The 23,241-nt window shown below is 38.6% G+C and overlaps 1 protein-coding gene and 2 gene segments (V, D, J or C); 1 reads left to right on the top strand and 2 right to left on the bottom strand.

Moving 5' to 3' along the window:
• Window positions 1-4,556, bottom strand: LOC148065558 (Ig heavy chain C region-like; the record flags this gene model as incomplete). The annotated part of the segment is given in 6 exon segments: window positions 1-2,389; window positions 2,455-2,742; window positions 3,054-3,365; window positions 3,446-3,772; window positions 3,868-4,146; window positions 4,217-4,556. Coding segments are annotated over 6 exon segments (1,725 nt in total), but the record flags the coding sequence as incomplete, so codon positions are not given.
• Window positions 4,557-7,332: 2,776 nt separating this feature from the next.
• Window positions 7,333-16,167, bottom strand: LOC148065557 (Ig mu chain C region membrane-bound form-like). The segment is given in 7 exon segments: window positions 7,333-7,830; window positions 7,901-8,209; window positions 8,516-8,845; window positions 9,756-10,064; window positions 10,427-10,471; window positions 15,728-16,039; window positions 16,102-16,167. Coding segments are annotated over 7 exon segments (1,740 nt in total).
• A 3,392-nt stretch (window positions 16,168-19,559) lies between these two features.
• LOC148065556 (calcium-binding protein 5-like) lies at window positions 19,560-22,831 on the top strand. Its single transcript, XM_087810202.1, has 6 exons — window positions 19,560-19,610; window positions 20,158-20,188; window positions 20,762-20,905; window positions 21,190-21,299; window positions 21,813-21,960; window positions 22,029-22,831. Exons 1-6 carry the CDS (start codon window positions 19,560-19,562, stop codon window positions 22,055-22,057), a joined length of 513 nt encoding a protein of 170 aa, XP_087666328.1. The 3' UTR covers window positions 22,058-22,831.
• The last annotated feature ends 410 nt before the right edge of the window (window positions 22,832-23,241 follow it).

The following is a 23,241-nucleotide window of genomic DNA, read 5'->3' as shown; positions in this document are numbered from 1 at the left end:
TTGGTTTAAAAAGTTTTTATTAATTCCTAAACAATGTAAACTGTTTTTAACATAGAACAAACGGACACATACAATACAATAAAACTTTTAAAGTAATTTGTAATGTAAAACATGACAAAGTATGCAATATATACAAAGATGCCATTTTACCTAGAAAAGACACATTTTCTGACCAAAAACATTATTATATTGATAATGCACTCTGATCTGTTGGTCGTCGTGTAAACTTCACTCACTTTATCTTAAACAAGTCATTATATTAGTCTTATTAGTTGTTGATCAATGCTTACTACAGCAGATAATGCTAGCTGTCTCTATGCTAATGATACCTTTTTTGTATGCTAACACTAGCTGCATGTATGCTAATGAACAACACTTACAAAGCAGATTTTTAGTTGTTAATATTGTGACTTTTATAAGAATTATAACGGAAACTAACAGACAAACAGTAAATTACAACACATGATGTCATGTTTCAACTGTAATGGCCATAACTTGCCACCAAACAGAAAGTGGGATGTAAACATAGGAATCCTTCCTCCTCCAGTCATTTGAGTAGTAGGAGAAGTTATCTGGTGTCTAATTCTAAACATTTTTGTTACCACTGTTTGGGTTTTATCTGTCTGCCTTGTCTAGTACTTTTCTCAAATAATTTATTTTTTAAAGGTTCATTTGGGAAAATTGACAATACACACAAGCACACAAATTAAAATCCCTCAACCCGCTATGCTGGGTGAAAAATTGTTGACCCAACCTAAGGTAAAAAAAATATAACCCAATCAGGTCAAAATCGACAGCAACCCAGCAAATGGGTTATGAAAATAACCTAGCATTTTTAAGAGTGTTCCTGATTCGGTGTTGATAGCGGTAGGGCATGTAGGTCATTCCTTGTTCTCCTGGTTGTGTATCATGCAGATGGAGCATCACCACCAAAACTAGGTTAACTGCTCAGGAAGTCATTTTTACACAAGCTGAGTGGTACCCTGGATCCAGGCGTTTGCTGGGGAATACCTAGGCTCTGTCTTCACAAAGGCTGAATGCCTCCAGGGGCGCTGTTTTGCTGGACTGCTGCTGTTCGGGCTCTATATCCTCTATTGGACCTCCTATCTGGTTAGTGGACGGTCTGTTGCCACACTGAGGGTGTTTGCTTTAGCCATGGTGGCGAGGCTGCTGGATTAAGGCGTCACGGATGTGTTAATACAGATGTCGACTTGAGCCTCAGTTGACTTGTGTCATGTGCTCAGGGCTCCATGTGATGCTGCTGTCAGGAGCAGTGTTCAGCTGAGGGTATAAGAATCCCTCTAATAGAGCTTTGCCTTTGGGTTAACCAATAGCAAAGCTCTGTTAGGGGGCGTAGCACCATGAAGTAGAACCCCTATTATCTAATATAGTACGGGTTCCATGCCATTCACGAAACTTGAAGTGACAAACCTGGGAAGTTCCATGAGATTATATACAAACTTTCATCATAAAGGTCATCTGAAAAGGGTAATATACATCCTAATTGGCGCTGTTTTACATATTTTTTATATATATATAAATTCTAAAACAGAACACAAGAACACAAACTAAAACACATTAATGTTTATTGAAAATAACTTTAGTTGGGCAGATATTGACTAATAGTATTGTATAAGTTATTATTTTCGCTAAAAATAGTAAATAATTCTTATTATGCTCATTTGATGGCCTTTGGAAAAGGCGCAATTAATCTTAAAAATACATTTAAATGAGGACCAACTAGGACACATACTTAATTACTTACTTACAATAAATCAATCATACTTGAATATTTGAAACAATTTATTTCTTATTCACAAGAAAATAGGACGGAATAATCGTGCATATATCCAAAAAGACCTAAAACATACAGTAAGTCGAACATAATTACTATTACTTTTCACTCACTAATTTGATAAATATTGTAAACAAATTTAATTAAGTTAAACTTTATTCATACTGTTTATTTGTGTCATTAAAGTGTGTTTTCTCCTATAAAAAGTTCCTGTTTAACGTCCACTTTAATCAAACTTGTATTGACAATCATTTTGTATTTAATGATGTAATCATATGATCTGAAATAAAAAGAACACATTTATTTGTACGAAATAGTTAATAGGTTTTATAGTTTTAACAGGGAAAAATATAACAATGCAGATTTGTTGTCTTGTTCTTTGTTCAACATCATCAACATTGACTATAGTTTAGATTTAGCAGTTAACGCTAGATTGATGTCTGACCTTGATTAAAGTGGCAGAGGCCGCATAGATGATTGAAAGGATGAAAAGAATGAGGAAGGCAAGTGATGTGTACCAGGCTTCCCCTCCAAGGTCTTGGCTTACAACCACATTAACTAGGCCATCCATGAAATCACAGTCCTGCATGATCGCTGTGGACAATAAGATGTGTCAACGACTCATCTGACAATCTGACAATATAGTCGGTACAGGGTACCTGGTCTGGACACGTTCAGGATTGAGGTGCCGGTCACATGTTCCACCATACAGGTGTGGACAACCCCAGGCAGCCAGTGGGACGGTGAGAGGCGAAGCCAACTTTGGATGCTGTATTTTCCATCAAGGCCTCGGCTAGGTTTACTTGTGTTGAAATCTAGGAGCTCTTTGTTGCCGTCAAACATCCAAGTGAAGTTGATAGAGGCAGGACTGAAGCCAAACACCAAGCACACAAGTTCCCCAGAGCCCACAAGCAGTGCAACTGTGGGCTTGGTGTGGCTAACTGAAGCTGAATAGTGCATAGTAAATATTTATCATTAAATCAAATTCTGCTTTTTAACACATTTTAGGTTATACACAATTTAAATAATGAAACATTAACCTGACCTTAATATATATTTACAGTACTCTGATCCAGTAGATAGAAGCATGTACAGTATATTGACATTATTGTGTCATGTAAACCTCTTTAATTAAAGTTTCTGTATGCAATTTTCAATTACGCCACTAGATGTCGGACTCTATTCACTCAACTTCCTTTTAGGGTTGACTAAAATGATCTTCCCTTAGTGCTTACGAATTGAATAAATATCTTCTCACCAAAAATATCCTTGATGGAGTTTTGGAAAGGCGTCCTGGATGAATCATGTCTGGCAACACATGAGTAGGTGGACGCCCGGTCTTCAGCTCTCGATACATTCATTCTACTGATCACAGTGTACTCTTCTCCGCCTGTGTACCTCCATGCTGGACTGTTGGTGAAGGCATTTGGTGGACATCTTCCATCATCTTTCTCCCAATACACCAGAATGTCAGCTGGGAAAAATTGAGAAACTTGGCAAACAAGCGGGATGAAGTCAGCGTGCTCGGAGGGGGAGGGTGGGATTATTACCACTGTGGGCGAAGACAGATCTTGGGAGGGATAGAAGGAACACACAGGTGATGTTAGTTTTATAGCTCAGTCTTTCAAGAGACCAATTCTGTGATCTTACCTTTACTTTTGCTGATATACTCCTCATGACCGTTAATGGAACAAATGTGTTTTGCTTTGCAGGAGACCAGTTTGTACGTGTCCCAGTCTAAACTGGACACATTGAGGAAGCTTTGACGAGTCTCTGTTCCATTTCTATGCTTCACTAGCGGCTCAAGGTAAGAGTTCATTGTTTGTTCACCTCCATCAATTTTCCAAGTGATGGAAAATCCATCAAGGTCAAAACCGGTTAAAAGGCAAGTGACTGTGATTGGTCCCTTATTCTTATGTTCCAGAAGTGACGGTCCCCAAACATACACACCAACATGATGCCTCGATGGTGGCATTGCTGGGAAACATAAACAAATCTGGATCTTAGGCAGGTTACTTGAGTGTATAATAAAGGTTCTTTGGACTTGAGATTCTCAAGAGTGATCAACATACCTGAGCAGATGCTGATGGTGGATTTAACTGTTTTACTCAAAGACTTATCAGCCACCTCACAGGTGAAGCTCTCTCCTGATTCCCACTCTGTTTTGGTGATGTATAGCTCACTAGTCACTTTCAAGCGTCCGTCTGAGCCAATGCTGGTGTCAAAGGATGATGGTGTTTTTTCCTGTTCCAACCATTTGATGTGAGGGTTGAAGCCTTGTCCGATACAGAAGAGTCTCTGTGATCCTAAATCTCCACTGGGAACTAGAATCAGTTCCATGGATGGGTCCTCTGAAAGTGAGAAGAATTCTCTGATAGAAGTGGAAGTTGAATCATATGAGAGATAAGAAGGTCGGCTCACCAAAGAGTCTGCCTGTTGGTTCTGAACTAAAGCTGGCGGAGAAGCCTTGGTGCAGCACACAGCTGAACGTTGTGTTCCTTACCCAGTGCTTTTGTGGGATTTTAAAACGTCTGGTGATGGAATGAAGACTCTGTGACTTAGGAAGGTAAACAAACTGTTTGTCGGATATGTCAAGTTTGTTGGCCTTGAAATAGATGTATGAATCAATGGAGGAGAGGCCATACACCGCACACTCCAACACAGCTGCCTCCCCTTTTAGGAACTCGGAGAGGGATCGTCTGATCTCCACTGATGGAGCTGCAGCAGCAGCAGCACCTTCACAAACAACCAAAATGTTAATTCAAATCTACAAACACATCTTTTACCATCTGTTTCTACCGGCAACACTGATGCTCTCTTCCGTCCCAGGGAAGCACGGATGTTCTGCTCTACACTTTAACTGCTTCAACACTTTCCAGGCATCAGTGGACACATCCAGGCGACTTATGACGTAACTTGTGTTGCTTATCTGGCTCACTTGGCTGCTCGTGGGGTGCTTGTCATCCATCATCCAGGTCACAGAGATTGCAAAGATGGTCTGGACCAAACATGTGGCTGTCACTATAGAGTTCCCCATCATCACTGTCCGGAAGCTTGGAATGTGCACACGAACTGAAGGAGACATTCCTCCGTGCGCTGCAGAAAAATGGTTATACACAGTCCTTATTGCAGCTCTATTGATTCTTCATTGGTTTGTAATTTATAACTAGTTCGTTTTAAACATTCACAGTGAATGCATTCAAAGAAACAACAACTTAACTTACTGTTATTAGACACTTTTTTTTATTTTAACCACTTTTAACCAAAGTTGTCACATGGTGACATCAGAGTAACTTTATTTTATAAGAGATACTTACCTTTACAAACACTTGCTGACTCAATGAATTCTTGGCCCTTATGGGTTGAATTGCACGTAAAGATGGAACCCTTCTTCCAATCTGACATATTTGGCTGAATTTCACTACTCAGGCTGAAGGTTTTGCTCTCAGCACCAACACTTTCAAACTTCCTGTGTGTCGCCTCAACATCGGAGATTACGCGGCCGTCTTTTTGCCACTGGAAACTCAGCGTGTCTGGAAAGAAGTCACTGAGTGTGCACAAGAGTCTGACAGTAGAGTTCTCCGGGCTTCCTGCCCAAACAGGAAGCAGTGTCATTTTTGGATGGACAACCCGTTCTTCTGTAGAAAAGAACATAATATCAGTATAATTGGCTCTGATCAGCTTTTCAAATGTTACCTCATACCTCGCTTTCTTTCTAAGTGTGATAGCTCAGTGTTTGTCCTAGATGGCGCTCTGACAATGCCACATTAAGTAGAGACAAGGCTGAAGCAAGTGATGTTGAAAGGAGAAGTGAAAGAGAAGGAGCAACAGTGCGTTACGAGCGGCAGGTGTGAGGCGTGTTACAAACACACATTTACATTTCATCTTATTTTAAATGACCACATTCATAACTCACTATGGCTGAAGGCTTTCACTTCAAGATTGATTCATTAAAAACAAACTCTTTTGCATTTTGGCTCACCTCGTTTATTCCAGCTGCATGTTCAGAGGGACACAGTACGCACACTCTCACACACACAGGCAGACCTGCTATTTGATACATAATATTTCACAGATTTTAAGCGAGATTAAAATATGGCAATGATCATAAGAGATTAACATCATACAGAAATATGTGCAAGAATAGGTTTTTCAAACGCAAAACCTTTTTACACCACATATGTAATACAACATTTATACACATTCAAATCTTTTAAATCCTATGATTCAGGGACTGATGGTGAACTGATATACTTCTTCTAGTCATTGTGACGTGTCATTTAATCTGTGGAAAAAAGATACAAAATTAACATTTTAAAAATGCTAGTTATATAATTAGGCATTGAGCATGAATTGAACAAATAATGTTACTGCTATATTCACAGTGGAACATACCTTCACCACAATGGTTCCGATGCTGAACAGTAGGGTGATGAGGAAGAGGAGGATGAAGGTGAACGCAATCCGGCCTATGTGATCTTGCTCTGCCTCAATGAAATTGTTTCCGTGGCAACTGGTCTCAACAAGGAACTCTGGAGAGAAAAATGAACCGAGAATGAACATGTTGATTACAGGGGATCAATCTCCATTAAACCTAAAACAGGAAACTTTCTGTTAAAACTGAATCGCAGAAATGGGTCACAAAGTTCTACTTCTACAAAAATGTAACACACACACACACACACACACACACACACTATACATTTGAGCTAAAACATCAACGTGAAATTCACATGAAGGTAAAAAATACACCATTATTGGAATTCCAAATGAGGTATTACAGTTTGTATGCAATACATCCAACTTACAGATTTTAAATAACAATTAGTCACATGATAACAGAACTGGGAGTTTCATAAATAATAATTTGGCAACTTCAAAATGACATAAAACAAACAGTATGCCACTCATTTTTTTTTTAAAGTGAGAAAGTACTATTGAGAGAAAAATAACAAAAATATAATTATAATTGAATCTTTAATATCTAGCGAAGACAACAAATGTTGAGAAAATGGTAAATAATTAAACAAACATTTATTATAGCGAACTCATTAACGATAACAATATTTACGAGATGATTTTTGTTTTTACAAAGCTCCATCGCTTGTTGAGACTGCCCTACTTGACCATGTCATTAAAAGTGCCTTTAAACTCCGGCCACATTACTATAAGTGTTTAAAGTGCTTGTTCTATGTAAACAAAATGATTCTTGATTGTGAGCTACTGTTAAGAAAATGTTATTTTTAAGAGAAAAATCAAAACCTGGTGATCCAACATTGCTTGTGAAAGATTCTGTTAAAAGTCAATTTGTATTTCAGTTGGGGAGTAATTGTGCGATTTTCAGTTTGGAGTAGGTGCAAGACTCAGTGGGGGAAACACAAAACAAGTGTACACAAATACGAATCACAGAAGCTGCCAAATCAATTTGTTTTAACTATAAGTGCTCTGTTTTCAGACAAAATGTTCGACTTCTTTTGACGGTGACGAAGCACAAGGAAGAGACAGGAAGCTCAGAATAAAGACTACACCAAGCAATATACATCTTATTTTTATTTTTATTTTTTTCATTAAAAAGATAAAGACAGTATCATGTCAAAAGCAGCGAACATGGAACAACAAACAGCAGACGGCAAAACAGAACATTTACTGGGACTTGCACTCATCGGGGAGGTCCATGTTCAGGTTGACCATGTTGACTTGCTCGTGGGATTTGGACACAATCGACCTGGAGATGGCTTTATTTGTGTTGACCACAGATTCGTGGTAAACAGTACAACTAAACTGAATTCCGCTAGTGTCCCATTGGTCAACACTGAACGATAACTGAGAGTAGGCTGAATACAGGTCATTGTTCAGCACTGGTTTGGTTGTGCTGGACCGGTAGTACATGGGCTCTGCTTTAACGTCATCAACCTGCCAAGTAACAACGAGGTCCTGAGGAAAGAAGTCTTTCACAAAGCAAGTCAGGGTCACCATGCCTTTTAGACTCTGCTTTACTGGAGGAAGCATGAAAATGGCTGGACGAATGGCTTTCTCTGAAAAATAACACGTTGCGACATTAGACGTTCAAGAAGCCAAGTTTAGAGCAATAATGACTTTTCTTACCAGCCATTCTTTTGTACTCCTTTGTCACTTCTGGCAGTTGAGAATGCTGAACGACACATGTTTGGTGGATGCCCTCGATCCATTCGTCCAAGGTTATGTCCATCAGTAGGGTTATTTTCCCGGTTTTATCTTCACCGGGGATCATAGTGGAGGCGGCCACGTTTTTCCAGGAAATGCTGGTGACCCCCGGAGTCTTGACATGGACCTCACAAGTTAAACTTCCTTTCTTATCAATAAACAGATCTTCTAGATTTGGCGGGATGATGTTGATGTATAGATCTCTCTGCTCCCTCTCAGGACAATCAGTCTCTGTGTGACGCATTTAAAAAGCTATTAAAACAATTACTTACACTTTGTTCAAGGTGTAATTTGGAGTTTGAAATCCAAAAAGGTGACTTGTTCAGTAATCCTGATTCCAGCAAACAAAGCTTAACAGAATTAAGTTAAGACATATTGGTCACCTAACAACAACCCTGCAAGGATTTTTGATTGACGTCTGAACCATTGGAAACATTGCATAAATCAACATATTCCTATTGCCACATGGCCAGGCTCACTCAAAAGCCAATATCTTTATGAAAACACAATTATTATGCAATATATTCATAAACTCACCGTCAGCAATGGTGGCGTGAGTCAGTGACGCGTTCACGTATTGATCCCCTGTTGCACTTTTTCCTTTAAACTCGCAGGTGAACTTTGCATTGTCAGACCTCTCGGTGTCATTGACCTTAAGGAAACTGGCCGCACTGTACACCTTTCCCTCCGCAGTGTCTCTCTCCGTGGGCGCGGTGGTGATCTCCGATATTGAGGAGATGATTTCGTTGTCGTCCTTCAGCCAATTAAACTCGAATGTCTTTGGTGAAAAGTCATTGGCAAAGCAGACGAAGAAAGCCTCATGAGAGGAAGCCAACAGTTTAAGAGTTGGCAGTTTAGAGTACGTCTCTGAAAGACAAACAAAAGCAAAAGCAGTATTTATACCTACAAGCAGAAGCAAGACGAACACCATCCATGCGTTTGTTCAGGCACGCACACAGATGGAATAATCGTTGGTGTTTTATTCTAACACAAAGCGTCAGCAGAAAGACAACACATTTTGTGCAGGCTTAAAAGCAAACAGTTACCTCAGAGTTTCAAGGGTCAGAAAGCAGTCAGACGCTTATTGTCGGATATCATTTGATGATATAAACAGAAAATATTTATTATACCAACTGTAGGTTGTGTGAATGTTTATATGCTTTAAATGTTTATAGGTCTAAATTCAATATGAAACTAATTAAGCTTCACTCTATATAGATTGAATTGAACACATTATAATAGAATTCAACATTCATAACATGCACTCTAACGTTCTCATTTTGTTTTGAAAGACACTGTCAAATTATTTTCTGAATAATATTATCATGACTTTATTGTATCAGATGTCACATGTTTTGTTTTTTGTCTGAAACAATTTAACACTTTTCTGAAACTGTGTAAAACTTGTAATGAACACTTTCATTTCGTTACACTGCAAAAAAAATGTACGTTTAGTAATTATTAGGAATTTATCACAAATAGAAGTTAAATTATTGAGAATATCAGGAGAATTAATTGTTCAAAATATTTGAAACACATGAATGAGAATATATTTTCTTTAAATGAATTACATTTAATTAATGTGTATTAAATTATGTAAAAAAGTAAAAATAAAAACATTCTTAATACATGACTGACCATGATTATATAATTATCTTTCATGTTTTTATAATTAACTTACAAGTATATGAATTATAAAAAGGTATTTATTATAACAAGACAACTTCGATTTTTAACATGATTTAACATTGATAAAATTGAATTAAAAAGGCATTACCTTGTTCAACTTTTTGGAAAGAAGTTGGTCCATCACCATCACCTCCGCTGTGAACGGCTTTGCAGTGAAACTGCGCTTTGCTGTCCCAGTCCTGTCTGGACACTTGAACTTGACTGACCGCGGTGAAAACACTGTTCGTCTCGACCGATGGATACTGGAGGAAGTCCGAGATAACCGTTCCTTCTTTGGTCCATTCGAAGGCCAGTGTGGATGGAGTAAAATCTCTAGCGAGGCAGCTCAGTGTGACCATGTCTCCCGTGTCAGAGCCGCAAGGCAGCAGAGGAAACACAGTTGGTGCCACTAATGCAGCTGGAGGAAGAGAGAAAAAACTAAATTTGATATATCGTCAACAACTATAAGATGAATAAACACTAATACTTATTTTCATAGGCAGTAACACTGATCAACAGGTTGATAACATACAATCTGACTAAAAAGTACTTTTATATGAATTGGGTAATATAGCGAAATACATCAATAAACAGTTCCTGTAATTGGAAGAATATTCGTTTTACCTGATGTTACGGTCACAGACGTTCCTTGTCCCCAAAAGTCAAAGCCATAATAACACACTGATGTATGATAATTGACCTGATGTCCGAAAACCTGAATTCTCTTCTTTCTTTCACATTTTTATTAAATAAACAAATAAACAGGCTTTTTTTTCTTACCTGATGAAACGGTAACTTTTGTGCCTTGTCCCCAGTAGTCAAAGTAGTTACACAGTCACACAATTAAGTTCATCTACGTGGCAATATCTTTGCATTTTTTCCTGTCGTTTTTAATGAAACACGTATGGTGATCAACTACTGAGGATACGTCTGAATAACAACCCCAGATAGCTCTAACCCATTAAGAAATGAGAAAATTGTGGATAGTTCCAATACTTGTCCTCCGCTCAGTTCCTTTCTCTGGTCTTGGTCTTGCTGCTGACGGTGTCTGGCAGCTTCCTCTTTGTTAAACCATGAAGGAAATGCAGCTGAACTGTTGAAAACAGCATTAGTATGGTGTTTCTGGATTCAAAACATTTTCTAATGTAAAGATTTCAATTAAAAGTTTTGTACAAACAGACACATACTGATGATTACAATAGAGGTCCAAGATCTATTTAAGAGACACTTAAATCATTTGTTGCTCTTTAATTACAATACAGATTTTCATCAGCTCTCTTTGAAGAAGTAGTTATGTGAAACTTAACAATGGATAATGTTATGTCTTACACATCCAAATCTGTCTTGAAATCCGGAAATCCCTCAAAGCCGTGAGCAGCTGCATCGCAACCATAGCAGGTTTTTGTACAAGCATTTATCAATGTGGTCCATACCCCTGTATATACACAGTGTAACATGTCAACACAAAAACATGAGTCAAACGCTGACAACGGCTACACCCCTCAGAAGTATATTTTAGTTACAGATACAGTGACAAAGCACCACCAAATCATCATGCAGCAGCTTATTTAGGACATTTTCTTTTTGTAAATCTTATGTTATATGATGCATTTTCACTTCAATTTTAAGCTTTAAATTCTGTCATTCAGAATTTGATGCGCCTTGTGATGCAAGCACTGTTCCAAGAGCAAGAGCCTAGGTGCTAAATGGTCCACTATAACTTTACTTAATGAAAAGTATGCTTCAAGTAATGCATCTTGAAAATGATTTATATAGTTTTTTAACGTAGACATCATGAGGGCCATCTTTTAGAGTTGTTGTGGCACAGCTGTGAAGGTTATTGTTGAAATGATTTGATTTAAGTTTAGAATAGGTCAATTACATTTATTAATTGTTTATTTTCAGCTAAATTTGTTTGATAACTGTTAGCAATATAAAGGGACTTGGACAAAGTTTAAAAAAAATTGTTTTAGCAAAATTAGCAAAAAATGTGGAGAAAAGGCAGCGAAACCTAAAATCGGTCACTTTTATTGCCAGTGTAAAGAATATACTGTAGCTGTTGGAACATTATATGCTTGCCGTTAGGAACTTTGTCTTGCACCAATTGAGCAACTCTGAATACATCATTATAGGACCCGTTTAGAGGTGACAGAGAGATTAGATAACAAATGCTAAGGTGTCAGACAGGACTAGGCGTGACAGGAAACAGGCGCTTGATGCAAGGAGCTGGATGCAAGAACAATGGAGGCAAAGAGCCATGAGCTGCAAATGACAGGAAACCGTTAGCGAGGGTAGAGTGGAAAAGAACATTTATCATAAGTTCATTAAAACCACGATACATCTAGTTTTAAAATTATGTTGAAAAGGCAGGAAAGAGAGTTTCAACGTGCAACACCTTCAACAGAATGAAGTGTTGAAATCTAGAATGGAGAGTGAAGGGTTTGCACACCTGCTGAAGGAACGATAAGCCCTGAGGAAGCCAACCGTTGAGGAGGGGTCCAGAAAACCAGCATAAAGGGACAGAGCTCAGGGACAGTGCCTTTCTCGTTCGTGAGCTAAAGCAACCTTTGTCTGATTGATACGGAGAAATCGACCCAGAGCTCTGCATCCCCACGTTCAAACCAACTTGTAAGCTTTCTGTAACTGTTCTACTAATTCTACTACTACTTCTCATACACAATGGCCGTGTAAAACTTTACAAGCATTGTCTTGGCAGGTGCAATTTTCTTAGCCAACGCAGGAAGTACATCACCTTCTGTTAATCTCCCACTTCAGATCTCTAGTGAAGATGGATAAGTTGGGGGTGGATGGAACTCTCCTTAAGTACACGATTCACAGTTTTCTGAGAACTAAGCTGCAGGTTGTTCTCACTGCACCTGGCCACCAGTCGATCCACCTCCTATCTGTAGACTGACTAGTCTCCGTCTGAGATAAGTCCAATCAGAGTAGTGACTTCCGCAAAATTGAGGGGCTTGACAGAAGAATGATTTGAGGTGCGGCTGTTGGAACAGGAATAATAGAAGTGTTACCAGCCTTAAAGGGTACCAGTCCTGATGATATGTCTGTGAACATTGGATAGTAAATTGTCAAATTTGCGACGCATCATCAGTAATGTTCCTCTGGCTCATTGGGTGGTTCGGTCTTTCACACTATACACCCTCACCAGAGGCGGCCAGCTACAGGCTGATCAGGCCCAAGCTTGCGTCCCATGTCCAATCAGGGAGCTTTGGTCATGTGGCAAACATCCCATGGGATGTATGGCTTGCTAGCTGGGCCCCTGCATCCAACCTTCACTGGGCGGACTTCTGTATTCCAGCCGCGATTTCGTTCTTCAGCGGCCAGCTCTGTATAGCGCACATGTTTTTGCTCATAGGCCTCGTCCACCTCTTAAGAGAAGGGGACCAGAGCACTGCGTCATGTCGTAGGGTGGTGGTGGCTACCTCTGGAGGGAAAAGTTCATTATTTGTGAGGGGTTAGATGTTGGCAGTGGTAAGGAGTTGGTGCTAGCTCGTTTTCTTTCCAGTGTATCCATGAGGTGCTTCAGTACTTGGTTGGGGCGCCAAGTATATCGCCCCTGAGATAGACTGGTCCTAAGCCCTGTGTGAATGTGCTAGTCTGGAAACAGACCAAACCCGGATTCTACTCCAAACCATTGATGGAGATTTGTTGGTGTTGGAGGGACGTTGTAGTTGTACCTGATGATGAAGCTCATATTCCTTGCTTCCATGGCCCACACATCCCTCTAGCTCAGTCTCCTCCTTTCAACATTCTCCCACCATGTCCACTGCCCCTGTTTGCCAAGGGAGACTGCCTTGACTTCTTCCACCACCATCTTCTGCCGTTCCGGAGCAGTGGCCTTCTTCCAGACTGGGGTTCTAGTTGCCAGCCCAAGGCCTCCTCTTCCTTGCTGAACATACCCCACAATTTCAGCATGTCTGAGAGCGGATGTTGCTTCTTCCACTGCCCTTGCTGGTTTCCACTTTCGTCAAGTGGCCAAGGTTGGAGCATTCTCCCTCATCACACTGTCTATGGACTTTTAACCACTGAGATGCTACGAGACATGGCTGGTTTGACCTTCATGCGGGCACAACTGATGTTCTCCTCCAGTTTCTTGAGCAGTCCCCTGGTTCATGGGAGGGCGGTAGTCAAGGTGGTGATATCATCCATATAGGCTCTGAGGGGAGGGAGGCGTAGACCAGAGCCAGCTCTTTGTCCACCTACAACCCATTTTGAGGCTCGAGTGATGATCTCCATTGCCATAGTCAATGCCAGGGGGGAGATGGTGCATCCAGCCATAATGCCAAACTCCAAGCACTGCCATGAGGGGATAAATTCAGGTGTTGATAAGCAGGAATGGCAGGTCTTGAAAGTAGGCTTTAACCAGGGTTTTGATGGTGTCCGGGATGTTAAAGAAGTTGATGGTAGTTTCAAATGAGCTCATGGGGCACAGAGGTGAAGGCGTTAGCCAGATCCAGGAAGATCACATGAAGGTTATTTTTCTCCAGCTTTGCTGTTTGGATCTGATGCCAGATCATGCTGGCATTGACTTGTTGATTTCTGTCTGAAAGGAAGTCGAAGTAAAAACCTGCCAGGATGATTTAAGTGAACTTGCGAATTAAATAAAAGGGTCTGCAATTTAAAAAGAATAATTCTACAACCGGGGAACAGTGCTGTAGGATCACAGTCACACCTTTGTCCGGGACGTTCTTACACAACCAATGCTCTAATGCTTAATAAAAACAAAGTTTAACATGTTTGCGGTCAACATTTCTAAAGACCTTTCCAGTGGAGTTACAAATAGAATAAATAAATCCTCAGAAGTTGTAGACCTGCTATTTATAAGCTCCTCTCTTGAATGTGACTCACAAAAAACAGTATTAACACAACAATAAATAATTAAAAATAGAACCAAGCCAATAAGTCTTCAGAGATTGGAAATAAAATGGCGCCCATTAAGGCAGGTGCCTAGGCAGGTAAATCAAGAGTCAATAACTGAATCTTTAGTGACAAAGATCGATCAATCAAGTTAATGTTATATCCTAAATCTACAATGAGCAGTGTGTCCTGATTTTGAACAGAAAGAGCTATTGTAAAGCTTGGTGTAGTGCAGTAAGTTGCTGTTCTAGCAGTCTGTGCTCTTGTGCTCTTATGGTGGCCTTTAACATGCCAGCCTCGGCACGATCCATGGTTAAAAGAATTGAACAAAATGATCTTCACAGAATGTGGAATCCAAAACAAACAAAGAAAAAAACTAAAGAAAGAACACATACTAGTAATGATAGAAACAAAAAGATCTTCACAATATGTGGGATCAACACTATAAAAGCTTTTACAAAAACAATGAACTCATAAACGACGGAACAAAGGGTCGGCACGAGACATGGAATACACATTGGCACAGATATAGCTGACAAAGAGACAAGAAACCTGCATTTTACCATAAAAAACGAATTAAAACAACAGACACAAACTGACAACAATTGACAATGGAACATTTCAGGTTTGATTTTAATTTTTGACACTGAAACTTCTGACACTCAGCCTGGACTTAAACCAAAAACATTTTCAGGTAGATGAGCAACACACTGACATCAGCGACTTCAGCATTATTCCACTCACTCAGATTACAAATCACTTTGATTTGGGTATTTGTTCCTAATCTAAGTACATTTTCAACTCTATTTCCACTACGGGATTACAGAAAATTATGTTTGTGAAGGTCAAGCTGATTAGACCAGCCTGCTATGAAAATGAACCATTGGGCAGCTTATTATTTTTCTTTCTGTTAATTTAAACAGCTTAGTGTTTCAAAGACCACTGCAATAAACTGATGAAATGTACATTCAGTGCAAGTCTTCAGAATAAACTTATGTCATGACAAAAATGCACATTGTTTATTGTGTTGTGTTGTGTTATATAATAAAAGAACTATGCATGAGAGTATCGACCCTATGAAATCTTTTTTGGGAGCAACCAGCAAAGAAAACAACTTTTTCACTTCTCTTTTCTTCTGGTCGTGCTGTAAGTGTTTGTGAGTTAACAGTAAACATGGTTGTGGTGTTTTTGTCCAAGTGGGGAGGTGTTTGTGTTGCTGTGTTCCTCTAGCACAGTAATAGACGGCAGAGTCTCCAGGCTGCATGTTCTGACCGGTCAAAGTCGCTGTTTTGCTAGAAGATTTTAGATCAATGCTGAATTGGTTCTTCAGTGAGTCTTTATAATACGAAGTAGAAGAATATTTCATTCCGATCCACTCCAGTGTTCCTGCTGCAGGCTGTCTGATCCAGGCTGTGTAGTAGCTGTCAACAGAATATGACACCTGACAGGGAATGGTCAGACTCTGACCCGGCTGTATGTTCATTAAGGAAGGCTGGGTGAGCTGCTCACATTCGACCCCTGTGGAGGAAACAAAATGGTTAATAAACGTTAAGATCATGTTGTTTCTCAAAGAGACTCACAGGATCCAGCTGTAAACAGCAGCAGCACAGCAACAGAGAACATGGTGACGGTGGTCTGATGAGAGCTTCTGCTGCCCCCACAACATAACCCCGACCTTTTATAGCCATCTTCATTTGCATGAAAATGAACACCAGCAAATCAATTTGGAAATATAATTGATGAATTGTTTAGATATGGAAAGTTTTACGGCTGTAAAATGTTTTTACTATAGCATTTTTCAACAAAAGTTTCTTGATTGTATTTTCATATTATTATTATTATTCATCCTAATCCACATATCCTCTCATTTAATTATTTTAAGATGTTCACAATGTTAAAAACACCTTTAGATCAAATATAAACAGTAAATAGTGCCACCATTATTGGCTGAAAGTTTGGTATTGTCGAATGGGACTGTTTTATCTTATATTGAACATGATCACTGTTGTCATTGTTTACTGCTGTAAGATATCAACGACAAGAACACTTTTGGCTCAGCATGCCCAGAACATTTAATAAGGTCTTTAATCCGCTGGTCTTTAAATCCAATCCTTTCACTTTATCGTATGAAAATATCCGAAGCTATCTTAATATCTAATCAGAGTCAGAAACTTTTACTTTTATGTAAATACAACACAGGATTTTTTTTAACAGAATAAAATAATAAAATAATACAAATGAAATAAAAACAGATTATCGTAATACAATAAATTCAAATAAAATCAAGATACATGTGGTGATGGGTAACACAAATAAAATAAAATACATCCAATTTAATTCAACAATATTCATGATCCTGACAGCAGACGGATAGAGAGAGTGAATCAAGACTTTCGGGTCCGTATTGATCTCGTCGAATGCCGTATCTGAGCAGTTGGAACAGGGGGTGTCCCGGGTGAGAGGGGTCAGCTACAATCCTGCCTGCTCGCCTCAATGTCCAGGTGACGTACAGTTCCTGCAGAGATGGAAGATGGCAGCCAATCAACTTCTCAGCAGAACAGATAATCCGCTGCAGTCTTTTTTGTCCGCAGCAACCGAAATGTCTTCAATAGAATTCCTTCAAAGACTGTTAATGCTACTTTGATTTTAACAATTTAAATTAAACTATTGTCTTGTAATGTCATTCAGCCAGTTATTTTAACGATAGTTATCTTCAGAGAAAACTCTAACTTGTACCTGAAGGTAAATGTTTTTTTGTCAATTAATTATTACTGTGGTCTTGTTCATATATGGGTCTGTGTGTACATCTGAACATTGTTCTGAATAACCATCTGGATCCTCATCACTCTCCCTGGTACAAAAGACTTTTGATATTTCAATTGCTAAGAAAAATGTGTCAAATGACAAGATCCAATACGTTGGGAAATGATATAGAAATGAGTGTTGCGTGTAAGATATGAGGCAGGGAGAAGGTAAGTAAGTAAGTAAGTAATTTATATTTATATTTATATAGCGCTTTTCTAGACCAGGGTCACAAAGCACTTAAACGATAAAAAAATTAAAATAAATATTTATATATACTAAAAAGAACAGCGCTTTCCCAACTGCTTTGGTTCTAATGTTTATTCTACTTGTACAGACACTCCTTGATTTCCATCAATGCAGCTCTTTACTGCTAATAACTGGTGTCCACACCTACAGGCTGGTTTCTCTCACCTTCCTTCAACTGACTCATATGTTCTTTGGTTGAGGTGACCTTTTGCATCTTGTGTTTTTTCGGATTATTAAGTACTCAAAGCGCTCTTGAGCAGTTCTTCCTATTAAGATGGATAGATAAACTTTATTGATCCCTCTGGAGGTCTCAGGGAAAAGTGCAAGATGACACAATCTTAACCTAAAGATAAAGAAAATAGATCAAAGAAAAATAACAAAGACAAAGGATACAAAGATTAACATGGAATATCATCTTTTCACACCACTCTTGCCCCCAAACTCAGAATTAAACTATCTAATAGCACGAGGAATGAATGAGTCCCTGAGTCTATTAGTGTCGCATCTGGGAAGAAGCATTCGAGCTCAATCTGCTTCTCTGTTCACTTGTGACAGTGTTCAGAGGATGACTGTCAACATCCATGATGGACAGTAGTTTGTTGAGTGATCTTCTCTCTGCAACTGTCACCAGTGAGTCCATCAGTGGTCTTTTTCAGAGAAGTAACCGTTATCTCTGTATTTACGGTTATAGAGAGGAAGTTATCAACCACTACTCCAGCTGGTTCTCAGTATGAGTCTGGGTCTTTCCCTTCTTCACACTTGAAAGGTTCTGTGGTGAATGCAAAAATATACTTTATTGGACAGTAATGCAGATCTGATATGCAGCTTATGGGTGTTAAGTCAACTCATCATTTGGTATCAACTACAGCCAGTTCAAATTGGAGTATTGTCATGTTGAAATGTTCTGTTCCCCTGCCGACCTTTGGTTATTGGGGCACCATCCCTGGAAAGATCTGGCTCACCTGAGGGGTAAGACAGGCATCGAGGACAGTCAACAAGAAATTATAATGTCCTTGGTTTGACTCCTGGGGCTCCTCCAATTCAGGAAGAATTGTTCCTCCCTTATTTGATCTTCTTATCACTGGAATTATCATCGACCTTTAACATTGATTTAATAATTTCAGAAACTAAGATTCTTGTGAACAATAATGACAGACTTAATTGATCAGGAAGTTATTGTTACATTTATTTATGCTTGCATATACATTGTATGTATACACATTGTATCTACAGTAGAATAAGATTCTCCACTTATAGATTGGTATCATTTGTTCCGTATGGGACACAGATTCTTGATTCAGACCTAAACTGACGGAGAATGTGTTATGTACATTAGATAAATGCGGATATTTGACGCTAATGATCCCACATCATAGTTATTACTTGTCTTTACATCTTTCCTTCCAAGGCAGACATTTTCATTAGTTCTCTCTGGCTTTAGCCTGCAAAAGTGATTGCTTCATTCATCTCACACAAACGATACATTACCTAGCATGCCATGTGAGCATACAGGCTTCTCCAAAGGTTACATAACGCAGTGATGAGGTTTAGTCTTCTTTAATGAATCACTGTGCAACTCTTCAAAGTGCTTCATAATCTCAACACACGCACAGACTAAGGACACTCATAGTCTTTACTTTCTTCAGTTATAGAATATTATTAAAAAGGAAATCTAATTTAACAAGACTGAACTCCCTCAGAAATCCAATAATTGTAATTGAACGTAAGATAAACAACAATAAACGGTGTCTTGAAGTAAAAAAAACATTTGTCATATATGTACATCTGTATACATATGCAGCATTAAGCCTATCTTTCTTTTCCACACCAAAGCTGGAGAGATAATCCAGGACGGACCTCATCCCTCCTCTCCGTCTATCACCACTGGTCACTTACTACACAAACACACACATTCTTGAAATACACATAGAGCTAAAAGCTAACTCTTTATTTGGGGTGATTTGAGTAAAGAGCAAGAAATCCTGTCATGAGTTTGAAGCAAGCCTGCATCTTTCTGCGAGGAGGAACCAGGAGACCAGTAAGTTCATCCTATAATATACTATACTATCTATATTTTAAGCATACTTTTTGTTCGTTTTTCAGTTGTTCAAACAATATGATGATTTTAGGCGGATTATAAAAGAGTGAGATTAAATGTTTGCTGTAGAAACAGCTGTTTTATTTTACTCGCTCCACATATTTAAAAATGGAATCAGAAGATCCAGTCAGTACCTTTTGTCATCTGTGGTATTCAAAACAAGACGTTAACGGAATAAGGTTTTATATCCTGAGGTCTCATATTTCATGATAAGATGTTTTTTGATCTCTTTTTTTTTAATAACTTACCACAGCGTTATGTTATTATATGACAAAAACTCTCAGGGAAGTGAAAAACCTCACATCGATGTCCTGCCCAACCTGCCGTGAAGTATAAAAATAATCCAGAAGTTTGAATAGAGCAGATGTTTGTGCTTTCATATGTGTGTCCACTTCCTCATTCCCATGCTTCACAAACACCTTTTGTTTTAAATAAAAAATATATTTATTTGTTAATAAGTGTGACATCTTTTTATGTTATTTTGCAGGTAAGAACGTTAACAGATGACGAGATAGACGGTAGTTTTACTTTCTGTTTTTTTTATGTGATTGTCTACCCACAAATAAAGTTCATCATTATTTCATCGATTAAGATAGTTCTTCTTAAAAAAGGAAAATAGTCACAATATTTGGAGTCAAACTAGTAAAACTAGAATCTACAATGATGGCTTAATTAGAAAAAAGATTTTGAGTTTAATAGCTTCAACAACACGTTCATTTCAGATACGATATCAGAATTTGAAGTAGTAACATTATTTCTCATTAAGTCATTAATTTGAACCCCTTTTCTATTAGATACTGGTATCGTCTTTCTAATCTAACAATTTTATTTTATCTTATTTACTTTGTGTTTTGTATGTTTCTGTGTTTAACACTCTTTAACTTAACTTGTATGTATTGATTTTTTTTTTCATTATTCATTGTTACATATTTGGTTTGAGGTAAAAATAAATAAATAAATTGTGCTACAGTGTTGTGGGCTACAGCCAACACCTTGGGTCTAACATTGTTCCAAATTTGACATTATATGATACTGCACTAAAGTTGCTTCAAGCGTCTTGTTTCTCTGACACTTGTGTGGTTGTGTTCTAGAGCTACGTGAAGCCTTTGTTGAGTTTGACAAGGACAAAGACGGCTTCATAAGCTGTAAAGATTTGGGGAACCTGATGAGGACAATGGGCTACATGCCCACAGAGATGGAGCTCATAGAACTTAGCCAGAACATCAACATGAACTGTGAGTCGTCATGCATTTCAAACCAACCCCTTTAAATCGACCCCTGACCAACAGACCTCAAATTAACATCAGAGATTTAATATGGTTGTTAGCTTTCATTGACATTCCATCCACTTCATAAACATATCTTGTTCTGTCTTTATAGTATAATGTGTTGTTCATCGTGATGGTTGGTCAACATCTACTAATGTTTGTTGGCTTGTAACCTCTGATGGCCCATTCATGAAGCTTTAACTCATGACGTTCTATGTTGTCTAGTTATCATCTCATTTTTCTCATATCAGTGGGAGGGCGAGTGGACTTTGAGGATTTTGTCGACCTGATGACGCCCAAACTTTTAGCCGAGACTGCAGGCATGATCGGCCTGAAGGAACTGAAGGAAGCTTTCAGAGAGGTTTGCCTTGTCTTTTGTTGCTCTTGTGCTCCTCTTGGTGGACATAAGATGAACTTTCTGATAACAAAAAATGCTTTTACAAAAACTGGTCATGATTGTGGCTCATTCATTTGTTATGACAAATGGTAGCTAACAGTTGGCTAGCTGTCGTGCTTGCTGTTTTGAATGTTTTCACCTTGAAATCTCACCAATATGAGAAACTTTCTGATTTGGAGTTAGTTTTATTTCCAGGAACAAGAGTTTCTAGAATTCTGACAGGCATTATTTAGATAAGCGATGTGCACAGGATTAAATTAAGTTAGCTTAGCCTATCAATCTGATGTAATCTTAACTTGTGATTCATTTTTAAAACATGTGTAACAGTGTCTTCAGTAGGTCAGTAAAACATGATGCACTGTGTAACTCACACCGAATGAGTGATTTGTCTGATTATGATTAGAGAGGGGAATTGCTGTCTCAGTGTCATAAACAGTACAAAAGTAGTTTATTTTGTGATATAAACTGTTTTAATAGTTTGACATCGATGGTGATGGTTCAATTACGTCGGAGGAGCTGCGACTGGCCATGGTGAAACTGTTGGGTGAAAAAACCTGCCAGAGCGAGATTGAGGCCGTCGTGAAAGAAGCTGACAACAATGGCGACGGAACTGTGGACTTTGAAGGTGAGAGGACTCACCTGGCATTGAGAACAAATTCATCTCCTCAATCTTACCTGCCATTAACCTTACAGAATTTGTCAAGATGATGTCAATGAAATGAGGATGGGATCACAGGACCACACCACGGACTGATGGGACCTGATTCAACTGCTCTTTCAATTTTGTTTATGTATCTGTGAGAGTTTTATCAATGTAACCTTTATGCTAATCTGAGGTCCAATTTAGCAGTTAATAGTCCCTTTCCCCTACAAGTGTTGTTAACTGTAGATGCTGTTGAGTAAAACCTGCTTTACTTGTTTCATTCCATATGGGAGGTTATACTACTACCAGCTACATATTTACATACGCAGTTTAAAATGATATGATGGCAACTGAACTGAGCAGAATAAGGGTACAATAGTACCAAGTCCGAGTATACATGTTTCTGGACTAGAGTTCAGACAGAAAGGACAGAAGCACATCTGTGGATGGGGTCAAAATGTTTAGCCAGTACATGTCCTTCGAATATATTTACCGTACTGACTATAATTACACAAAAAAAATGTGTTATATTACTTGGTTAACTTGGCAGCGTTGTCACCACAGTTGTGCTACCAGCGTTGGACCAAATGTTAGCTTCTTTGTAGCTTCCTGGTGTTGTAGAACCCAATTGAGCATCTGTTTGCATCTGTTACAGTTAAATCTCTTGACTTTTAAAATGTAACAGTTGATGCTGCCATATGTTTTGATTTGGACTGGGACGTTCTACCATCTGTTATCCCATGGTCACACTGATGCTTAAATGAAATGCGAGGATGACAATTTGGATGATTAAAATATGTATCAAAAGATGACCTTTGGATTAATCTTTTGTGGTATTAAACTTTAATTTACATGATTTCTCTGTGAGTTTTTGTTAGTGGCTGTTAGTATTTCAGTGGTCTCTTGATTGTGTAAATATATGAGTGTGTTTTGCTGACCAGTGAAGATTTTAGGGACAAAAGCTTGATGATAGTTCATCAAAAATACGATGATTTATCGCAAAAACTGAAGTAATTTGAAAACAGCGTGAGAAGCCCTGCAGTAGAATTGAAGACCTGTGCTCTAAATGGGATGTTTGGTCCTTCCAAGTAGACGCAAGTCTCCTCTGATCTACCATCTTAAATCATCAATTGTTACTATTTCTTTCCTTCTTAATCTGGGTCCCTCAGCCGATATGTAAATCAGTGGTGAATAATCCTGAGTTGATAAACGCCAGATGACCCAGATGATAGTGGTTTGCTTTGTGTTTGGATTAACCCTAAT

Source organism: Callionymus lyra, chromosome 15, assembly GCF_982586985.1.
Source record: "Callionymus lyra chromosome 15, fCalLyr1.hap1.1, whole genome shotgun sequence".
In the NCBI taxonomy this organism is placed as follows: domain Eukaryota; kingdom Metazoa; phylum Chordata; class Actinopteri; order Syngnathiformes; family Callionymidae; genus Callionymus; species Callionymus lyra.
This window is presented reverse-complemented; position numbering and strand designations above follow the sequence as displayed.